Consider the following 10,901-nt stretch of genomic DNA (forward strand, 5'->3'; position numbering starts at 1 on the left):
GCTTCAAGATTCTAAACCCCAAATAAGGGCCCCAGAAATGCCAGTTTCCCCAACTTCACCCTTGCAGGAACACCAAAGCAACAGTAAGACCCATTTCCAAACAGCCATTGAACATTGCTAGAAATACAGCCTCACCCTTCAACTGCCAACTCCAGCCTATGTAACTAAGGAAAAACTGTGTATGATGGGAGTTGTAGTTACACTCTTCCCCTCCCAAACCCTATTACCGGGAAAGGAAGGCACGCTGGGAGTTGTAGTTCAGGGTGCATTTGACATCTCTTAAGACATTCCTTTCTTCAGCTCTGTACATGTGACACACACCCATACACAGGTGTATTAAAATATTATGTTGTAAGGAAATAGAAGTCTTCCTGAAGTATATGGATATACAATGAACTAGAACTACAGATTTATCTCTCCAACAAGAGACTAAGCTAGTTTTACTTAACATTTACCTGTTTTATTTCTAAAAAGAGCACAAGAAAGGGATTTAAGAGTAGCCATATCAAAAGTGTTGAAACTATGGGATGTCATGGTTACAATTGATTTCTGTTTTTATGAGACCATGATGTTCAGACATGCTCTGGCAGAATAACAAGACAGCCCTTTAAATGAATGTTGCTGCTTGTACATTCTATAAAATATAGATATCTAGAACTTTCTCCATTCTCTACTTGTGTGCAATTCAATACATTATTGATTTAAGCTGGAGGGGGGAAGCCAGTCATTAACACCTCGTTGCTGTGATTCTGCCTTGCTGTTTGTTCTGGAATCATACTGCTGTCCATGAAATCACTATAATGCCTCAATATGCTATCAAGGAATAGAACGAGACACTCAAGACTTTCTGTATGCCAGAAATGCAATCTACCTCCTGTTAGTCAGTTCAGACTAACAATTCGCTTTTAGGGTCAGTTCACCTAAATACGTTCATCATTCAGTGATTTCAGGATGTGTGAAACAGTCATTACAGATCAAAAATTAAAATTTTTCCCCATCTCAAACCACCAAATACCATTCTCTTTAACGGAGGCGAGTCATGCTTTCGTCTACAAATCATACTGTGACAAGTCATCAGCTGAAGAGACAAAGTGAAGCACATGCATTCCATTCCTGTTTAGCCATCCCTAAACTAGATGAATGATATCCATTTGTTCAACTTTTCAAACCCTTTGTCATCTGTAGTGTATTTCATTACTTCAATGCCCAATTTAACCTTGTCATGCGAGATGATCAATTTGCACACTAAGATCAGTAAATCTGTATTTCTTCATACCATTTATGAGCAAGTCAAAATACATTTGCTTGGGATGGCTATTTACTAACCCTATGATACTTAGTTACTTTTACAATGCTACTTCAATCACTCAGATGTACACCATTTGTTGAATGGGCACTTGTACTTTTTTCCTGTTAATAATACATACTAATTTTAAAAATGCAACAATGGCCTCATTAATTATTGCTGTAATTGTTTCTAAAGCTGAGTGGATAGTAGATAGCCTGTGAGGTCCACCCCTAAATTCACCCCCACACACACACACCTTGGCACCCTAGGCAGTTAACCGGGTCACCTGCCCCGAAACCCAGCCTTGCACACATATATGAGTCAGCCCGCAAAAAAGTTCTGACATCTACGGGAGGTTTGTCTACTTCCAAGCTTAATAACTTGATGGTGGAAAAAAGTTCCAGTGAGTTCGGTATGACTAACTCCGAAGTGCATGCGCCTAGGTTTGGGACTGCAACCTTCAGCTACAATTCTATGCACACTTACACTGGAGTAAGTGGCATTAAACTTAAATAGGATTATTCCTGAATAAAGAAACATAGGACTGCGCAGTTAGGCACATTTTCTTAGAAGCAGGTCCCAGTAATAGAAATATAACGTATGAATGGGAAAATTAAGAGCTTTCAGACCATGATTAATTGGGAATGATGAAAAACATAGTAGCAGCCCAAGCAGTAGGATTCCCGTTTAAATCAATGGGGCTTCTGCAGAAGCGTTGTAAGCTTCTCACGTCATAGAAGGAACTGGAAAATGCTGATAACAACCGAACTGGCGCTTAGTATCACCAACACAACTCGCAGGTACACCGGTAATGAAGAAATGCAAAAACACTGCCGGCAAACCAGCAAAGAAGCTGCAAGGCCCCTCAGCGACTCTCTCCTTTTATTCTGTCCCCACGTGGCTCCGAGCCCGCCGGCATGCTCTGTTCCCAGACTCTGACTGTCCTTTTTTTTAGCCTTCCGAGTTCCTACCCTGACCAGCCGCCCCGCCCTCGATGATTGACTGAGGCAGACCGCCTGAGGAAATTTTACACTGGGAGGCAAAGGAACCACAACTCCCAGAATACCTGGTGAAGAGGACGTCTTCGCCCCCGACCGGAAATAGAAGCAGATGGTGGGCGGGCAAACGAGGGAGACTACAACTCCCAGCATGCACTGGGCTTTGGCGGTTCAAGCCCCTGAGCCGGTCGGGGATTGGAAGGCAGACAGGGGGAGGCGCCGTTGTGAAATGGAGAAGCGGGATGGAAACAGCTGCGGCTTCAAAAAGGTCGGGGGAAAGGGAGACCCGGGAAAGGAATTATGGGCGAGGGAGGAAAGGTGGGAAGAGGCGGCCTTCCTAGAAGTTCGCAGTTTTGATGGTCTTCAGTCCAACTAAAAACTTTGGAAAGGTTCTGGTAGGCAACCGTTAGAATCTGCTTGAATAGGGCTGCCAACCTCCAGGTACTAGCTGGAGATCTCCTGCTATTGCAACGGATCTCCAGTCGATAGAGATCAGATCACCTGGAGAAAATGGCCACTTTGGCAACTGGACTCTATGGCATTGAAGTCCCTCCCCTCCCCAAACCCCTCCCCCCTCAGGCTCCACCCCTAAAGCCACCCGCCAGTAGCAAAGAGGGACCTGGCTTGAATGAAGATATTTCATTAGCGTATCAGGTTATGTAAATGTTGCTAACAGGGTGCTTGATTCAATCCCATGAGGTTCCTGCCTTAGGCTGTCTATATTTATGTCATTCCCTTTAATGTGCCAGAATATGTTATGACAATGGCCATAACAGGTTTTGAGAGCTAGAATCGAGTCCAGTAGCACCTTAGAGACCAACAAGATTTTTAGGATGTAAGCTTTCCAGAGTCAAAGCTCCCTTCATTAGATGTGGGTGTGTGTTAAGTGCCGTCAAGTCACTTCCGACCTATGGCAACCATATGAATTAATGACCTCCAAAACATCCTTTCGTTAACGGCCTTGCTCATGTCCTGCAGACTGGAGGACATGGCTTCCTTTATAGAGTCAATCCAGCTCATGCTGGGTCTTCCTCTTTTCCTACCACCTTCAACTTTTCCTATCATTATCTTTTCCAGCGACTCTTGTCTTCTTATAATGTGACCAAAGTACAATTGCCCCAGTTTAGTCATTTTAGTTTCTAGGGACAGTTCAGGCTTGATTTCCTCCAGAACCCACACCTGTCTTTTTGGCAGTCCACGGTACCTGTAAAACTCTCCTCCAACACCACATTTCAAAGGAATTTACTTTCTTCCTGTCAGCTTTCTTCGTTGTCCAACTTTCACACCCATACATAGTAATGGGGGAAATTATGGCATGAATTAACTTGATCTTGACCACCAGTGACACATCCTTACACTTAAGTGTGTTTTCTAGCTTCTTCATGGCTGCCCTTCCCAGTTTCAATCTCCTGATTTCTTGGTTGCAGTCTCCCTTTTGGTTAATGATGGAGCCAAGGAACAGAACATCTTGAACAATTTCAATTTCCTCATCATTAACTTTAAAGTTATGTAATTCCCCTGTAGTCATTACTTTTGTCTTCTTGATGTTCAGCTGTAATCCTTCTTTGGCACTTTCTGCTTTAACCTTCATCAGGAGTAGTTTCAAGTCTTCGCTATTTTCTGCCAGTAATGTGCTGTCATCTGTATATCTCAAATTGTTACGGTAATATTCCTTCCACTAATTTTCACTCCGCATCCATCTAATTCTAATCCATCTTTCCTTATGATCTGCATATTGATTGAAGAGATAGGGAGATAAAATGCATTCTTGTCTGAAACGTTTGCTAGTTGAAAACAATTCTGTTTTTCCATATTCTGTCCTAATTGTAGCACATCAAAACAACCAAATGCTGGGGCACACTTTTTTTTTTAAGAAGAAACCACCATAGCTTTTCATGATCCACACAGTCAAATCTTTGCTGTTTTCTGTGAAACACAAGCTGATTTTCTTCTGAAATTCTCTTGTGTGCTCCAGTAACCCATGAATCGGTTATGACAGTTATGCAATAGGAGAGTTTTGGGGACAGAATTCCAGATGTGTAGCTATGTTAGCCTGTAGAAGCAAAATAAAACAGGAGTCCAATGGCACCTTAAAGGCTAACAAACATTTTTTCCAGCAGATTTTTTGTGAGCTAAAGCTCACAGATGTACTGGGGCAGAAGACTCTGGAGAAGTGGCTCCCCCAACACATGCCCCAGCAAGAGATAAAGGTACTTAGGGATAGAGGAGTAGTTCCTTATGGAGAGTAGTTGGGATAGAGGAGTAGTTCCTTATGGGGCTGTGGAACTGTGGAGTAGGGAATGAATCAAAGGGTCCTAATAGAATCTGTGGAGAGAGATCTGACTTGTTAGGCTCCCTCAGCTCAATCCCCTGCTTTTGGGACTGTTTTGTCTGTCCTCTGCTAGCATTGCTTATCTAATACAACTTTATTTGCAATCAGAGGTTTTTTATTTGCTATAGAAATTTGAAGGCCAGTAATTTCTGTGAACTTGTAATAAACTGCATGTAATGAATGAATTCAGTTGCCCTCATATTGACTGGGTAAATGTATCCTCTGGTCCAGATGGAAAGACAAATGTAGATATGGTATATGATTATGCTGTGGAACAGCTGGTCATGGGACTGATGAGGGGGAGGTAGTCCTAGACTTTCAGTGCAACCCTATGCAGACTTACTCTAGTTTAAGCCCACTGAAGCCACTGTTCATCCTGACTGGTGGCCAGGACCTCCTGTGAGAAGTTAGTACTGCAGAGCTGATCTGGAGTTAGGTGGTTACTAAATTCAACATATGTGTAAGTAGGAAGTTGCACTGAAGGCTGTACATGTTAACACTTTAGACAAACATCCTTTTTTTAAAAAATTAAGTGAGGGGATTAGTTAAAAGGAAGAATCAGAAAATTGAAATTCCTCAGGAGAGCTCAAGAATGATAATAGAAGCTCTGATGAATGTACATCACAGATTTGGAAAGGTATAAGCAGGGCCAAGAATATGTCAGCATGGTTAAATCAAGGCAGCTATAAAATGCAGGAAGGCTTTCCTAAAAAACTGAAGTTTTGCTCAAATGAAGGAAATAAAAAGAAGCACTAGGGCAAAATTAGGGCAAATTAATGATAAAGCAAGCTAAAGAAAAAACCTCAGCAAACCACCAAGCAAAACCTGAGAAGAATACTGCTAGAAAATTTACTACATTTAAATTCATTAGAAGCAAGATACTGACGAAGGAGGCAGTCTGGACAATTATATAGCAAAGGAGTTAAAATGACAGACAGCCCTGTATATGGTGAAAGGCGCACTGGAAGGGGACTCGAGAATAAGAATAAGATTGCCCACTTCATGATCCCTTTGTATAAAACTGAACTTTGCACTCTTCAGAAGCAAACCCTTCAAGTGAAATTTAGCTGCCAAAGTAGCAAAATTCTTCAGAGCACTTCTAGAAATATGCAGTAGGTAGCGCTAGTGCCTAATTAATCTTGTATTTATCTCTTGCCAGCAAGTACACCGGATAAAAGCCACACAACTGCCTTCCTGCGCAAAGACTGTATTTTTAAAAGTGATATTTTCTGAATCACGGGGGAATGCATTTCAAGCTAGCCTGATCTTGAGTAAAATAAGGCATGTCTCCTATGGCCATTGATTTTGAAGGCACACATTTTACTGTGCACTGGGTTGGGTTCAAACTGCCTGTAGTCATCTTTTAAATAAAATAATCCTATGAGCTTAGTACAGTTAGAGATCCTCCATGAAAACCTTTTGTTTTGCATAATTACTCTTTGGTTCCTACCAAACATGCTGATTACAGCAATTTATGTACTGCCAAGACCCCCTGCAGCTAATTTCTTTCGATACTGTTGGGTCAGTTGATCTACCCAAGCTAATATATTCCATCTGGATAGAGCTCAAACACCTGTTGGGAAAAAGAGAGATGGTTTATGACATTTAAAGTACAGTTTAATGATTTGAGTTGGAAAGGATCATTCAGGCCATCCAGTTCAATCTCTCCCAGAAGCACGACTCCCTTGACGCACATCATTTTTTTAAAGCCTCCAAAGATTTACTGAGTAACTTGTTCTATTAGGCAGCTGTTCTTAGGAAGCTTTTTCCTAAGAGTTAACCTATTTTTCTGGAACTTGGAACATGTTGTGGGTTGTCTAGATCACTCTTGTGACAATCCCTTAGATATCCGATAGCTGCCCGTCTGTCTCTCCAAAGAGGGGTGACTGGCCCAAGGTCACCCAGCAAGCTTCAGTGGCATGAGCGGGGACTCGAACCTGGGTCTTCCAGATACTAGTCTGACACTCTTAACCACTACACCACACTGGCTGAAGGCTAGTGAGTACTAAATGAAGTGATGCTGTTCTTGCTTTTTTCTTGCATATAGCATTTATGGTAACACAACACAAAGCTGCATTTTCCTTTCAAATGCATTGGCCTGTATCCTACCATTCCACTTAACAAAGTCCGAAGCCTTCATCTAATTTAAGGATCCTTCCTTCAACTTCAGTGGTTCTTCTTCTAGAGGAAGAGCCACTGAAATTGGAGAAAGTTTTCTTAAGCTTGAAGAAGGCATCAGACTTGGTTGAGTGGAATGGTAGGATACTGGCCATTATTTATACAGTACACAATGCGCGTCCTGCCTTCTTTGGCCAACTGTTAGATTGTTAGTTTGATACTGCAGCGTTCTGGCTCATGTATTCAATAATATAAGTGGAAGTTCCCCCACCTTCAGTGATTTAGGCTTAGGAGATGCAGCTTATTACATGCATTCTGATCCTTTTCGAATTGACATTTGCTAATACGTAAGTGGTCATTTGTGAGGACTTCTGGTTTTTCCCCTCCAGTCTTTAATTTTTTTAAATACATTTTGCTTCTCTCAAGTATGTAATACTTTTAGTTTTATACCTATCTACAAAGCTTGTGCTAGAATTTCTACATCTCACTTCACTGGATTCTCTTCTCTCCAAAGCATCTATAACTAGCATCACTTAGGATTGTCCAAATTTGTAATAAGGGAATTCATATTCACTTATTTATTTACAAAATTTATCCCTGCCTTTCTGCCCTCATCAGGACCACAAAGGCAGCTAATGAATTAAAAACATACATAATAAAAACACGTCTTAAAAGCCATTTTAAAAAAGCACATAATTAAAACCAAGCTAAATTCCCCATACAAAAATAACAAAACAGAGCAGGAAGGCTGGATCACTGAAGGAACTCCAGATGAAACAACAAGTCTTTACCCATGGGCAGAAGATGGGAACAGAAGGGGCAGGCTAGAGGAGAGAGTTCCAGAATTTTGGTGCCACAACCAAGATGGCCCTCTCCCAGGTTGCCGCCTGCCTAATCTCAGAAAGCAGGGCAGCCACAGCAGGGTCTCGGGAAATGTAGCAGTCAGGTAGCTTCATAAGGGTGTAGGCGGTGCCTTCATGAGAAATGGGAACCTAGAAATAGTTGATTAATTGAAGGGTGCCAATTCTAATTAGTGGGGAGGTGAACTAAGGGCATGCTTTAATTTTTGTGGGTATTTTGGTCCTGGTTCACTGTTATAACAGGGAGTTTTTAAAAAACAGAGTATTAAAGAGGGCTTCGCCCTAACTTTCATGAGCCAGCACCCACTTTTTTTAGATTCATGTAATCCTACATTCAGATGGTTCTCTCTGTATGTATAGACGCACACACAAACTGTAAGAAGAGTGTGGGGTGAGATGGGGGAACACTGTCTCACAAAAGCTGATGCCACAATAAATCTGCCAGTCTCCAAGGTGCCACGAGACTCTTCGGCTGCAGCAGACTAAACCATGGTTAGGGTAAAGATGCAAGCACCGGGTCATTCCTGACCCATGGGGTGACGTCACATCCCGACGTTTACTAGGCAGACTATGCTTACGGGGTGGTTTGCCACTGCCTTCCCCAAAACCATGGTTACCCCTCTGGAATTTCCCAGCATGGCCTTCAGCAGACAAGACTGTTGGTGGGGAGGAGGAAGTGCCGCTGATTCACAAGCTTTCAGATCTCAGAAACAGGAAAAGGAGGGGTGGAGAACCAGGGCAGTGATGTGGTCTCTCTGTGGGAATGGAAGGACGGCTGGCATGAGTTGTCCTCGTCGCTCCTAGCAAACGAGGCGCAAAATGCGTAAGGCAATATGTTTTATTAGGTCCGTTTCTTTTGATGCATTCCTACCCCAGCAGAAGTTGATCTCATAAAAGAGATCGCTTTACCTATTTTATATCTCTTTGAAATGGGAGGACAGGGAGATTCACTTTTTATCCATTAACACCCCTTGACTCGGTTCCCTTTTCTGTGCAGGAGACTGTGAACAAGCTGCTCCAGCGCCACTTCAAAGATGACAAAACACAAGGTAATGGCTTTCCCTTCTGTCTCAATAAAGAGGCCAATTCCTGCTAGAGGTCTTGCCAGACTCCTCAGCAGAGAGAGATCGCGCTCTCTGGAATATCAGAGGTAATCAAGATCCATGGCAGCCGCCTGCCGATTCCTCAGGTGGGGCAGACAACCGTGCTGCGGTGAGAGGTGCTCGTGGGTGCGTGTCTCCTGGTGACTCTGTGTTTTCCTCTTCCAGTCAGTGATGATGCTCTGTGGCTGATGGCAGAATTTCTCAAAGTGTTTGTTCGAGGTGAGTTGTTAAGAGAACATTTTGTTGTTGTTGTTCTGTAGACTGGCCTTCATTAGATGGATGATCTGTAGCCCACAGAAGCGTGGACTTTAGTGCAGAACTTGGTGTTCTATGGGATTTTTCTTTTATATTTTGTAGCCTGCTCAGTCATCTAAAAGGCCATACCAGCTAAATGTTGAAATCGGAGAGGACTAGTCATAGCTTCCAAGCCTTCCAAAACTATTTTTCTTTTCTGTTCCTTTGCCATGCATCCTTTGGCTTACATAGACCTTCCCATCCCAGACTCTGAAGAAATAACATTAGGTTCAGATATTATCAGTAATAAAACAGTATGTTTGTACTACCATTATATTCTGATTGCAGAATTTGCTTTCTGTTCTTGGTGCAGAATTTGCACAGTTTAAGTGAAATGCAGGAAGTGGGTTTTTAATTATACTTTTTATGTTTTTATGTTTTTTACACCCACTTTCATAGAATCATAGAGCTGGAAGGTACCACCAGGGTCATCTAGTCCAACCCCCTGCACAATGCAGGAAATTCACAACTACCTCCCCCCCAAACCTCCAGTGACCCCTAATCCATGCCCAGAAGATGGCCAAGATGCCCTCCCTCTCATGATCTGCCTAAGGTCATAGAATCACTATGAAATCTCTGGGGCTTTTAGTGCTAGATGGTCACCAGTGCAATCCTAAATTGAGTTACACTCTTGTAAGCTTATTGACTTCAATTGACTTGGGTAGGATTGCACTTTATAAAGGGGCATTGTACTTAGTTTGGCATTCTTCTTCTTCTGATAGATAGCTAGATTCTCACCAGTTACTACTACTCACTCATCATTTTATCATGATGTAAATTATCATCATTTTATGTGAGGAGTAGTAACTGGTGAGAATCCATCAATCTGGTGAGAATCCAGCAATCCTTACCAAAGTGAAGCTCCAATATTTTGCAGAAAGTAATTGCTTTTTTTCAGTATTTTGCAGAAAGTAATATTTCTTTCTTTCTTTCTTTCTTTCTCTCTTTCTTTCTCTCTTTCTTTCTCTCTTTCTTTCTCTCTCTCTTTCTTTCTCTCTTTCTTTCTTTCTCTCTTTCTTTCTTTCTCTCTTTCTTTCTCTCTTTCTCTCTCTCTCTCTCTCTCTCAACAGGCAAGCAAAAATCTCTATAGAAATAACTGTCCTTCCTGTTAGTCGAAAGTTATCAGTGTTTCCTAAAGGCCATTTTTCCTTCCTGTCCCTTACCGGTTGCATTTCCCACCCATGTCTGTCTCTGTCTTTTAGAGGCCGCAGCACGAGGAGTACGCCAGGCTCAGGCAGAGGACCTGGCCAGAGTGGATATTGAACACGTGGAAAAAGTGCTGCCCCAGCTGGTATGTAAAGCACAGTTCAGATTTCTCAATTAACAGGATAAGGATGTGGGCAAAGCCATCTTAATCCCCTTCCTTCTAGGGGATGGTTGGTTGGTTAGTAATATCCCTATCGGGCAAGTGGAAGTCAAGAAAATATATTACGCAATTTGGAGAGAGTGCCCCATTGAACTAAAAATCATACTCCATTTCCACAGCTTCTGGACTTCTAGAGAGTGAACAACGCAGCACAAGCATTCTTGTTAGCACCGAAATATCGCCTGAATTCAGGATGGAGTGGATCACAGAGGTGTTTTTTTAAAAAAAACATGGCATCTGTTGTAAAGAGACTTTAGTTGCTGGCCGGTAGAGTTTTGGCAGCTCTTCTTCCCTGTTTTGAAGCTGATGCTCTCTTTCCATCATTTTTCCTAGGTGCCCAGTAATTTTAGAGCGGTGCTTGAAAGGGCTTAAAGTCCATCTGTCTTTTCACAACAGGAGGTCGGCAGCAGAGGGCACCTGGCCCATCCTGCCGCTTCCTATTCACAGCCAGGCAGAGTCTATACTTTCTTTTCCGATGGGAAAAACAGGTGCCTTTCTGTAGGGGTGTGTGGAAAGAGTGAGTACGCCTGGAAGACTTCCCC

The 10,901-nt window shown here is 42.4% G+C and overlaps 1 protein-coding gene across 1 annotated transcript; it reads left to right on the forward strand.

Annotated features, from left to right (window-relative positions):
- Nucleotides 1-2,484: 2,484 nt before the first annotated feature.
- Nucleotides 2,485-10,536, forward strand: CENPX (centromere protein X). Its single transcript, XM_056866669.1, has 5 exons — nt 2,485-2,554; nt 8,594-8,645; nt 8,865-8,918; nt 10,196-10,284; nt 10,479-10,536. The coding sequence occupies exons 1-5, from the start codon at nt 2,516-2,518 to the stop codon at nt 10,491-10,493; spliced, it is 249 nt and encodes an 82-aa protein (XP_056722647.1). The 5' UTR covers nt 2,485-2,515; the 3' UTR covers nt 10,494-10,536.
- The last annotated feature ends 365 nt before the right edge of the window (nt 10,537-10,901 follow it).

The sequence above is a fragment of the Euleptes europaea genome, chromosome 1 (genome assembly GCF_029931775.1).
Source record: "Euleptes europaea isolate rEulEur1 chromosome 1, rEulEur1.hap1, whole genome shotgun sequence".
Classification (NCBI taxonomy): Eukaryota; Metazoa; Chordata; class Lepidosauria; order Squamata; family Sphaerodactylidae; genus Euleptes; species Euleptes europaea.

Bases quoted from the DNA above. Each gene is read 5' to 3' on its own strand.
- CENPX (XM_056866669.1), top strand. From the start codon at position 2,516: ATGGAGAAGCGGGATGGAAACAGCTGCGGCTTCAAAAAG. The intron at 2,555-8,593 runs GTCGGGGGAAAG...TTTTCTGTGCAG, and splicing joins ACAGCTGCGGCTTCAAAAAG to GAGACTGTGAACAAGCTGCT. The intron at 8,919-10,195 runs GTGAGTTGTTAA...TCTGTCTTTTAG, and splicing joins TCTCAAAGTGTTTGTTCGAG to AGGCCGCAGCACGAGGAGTA.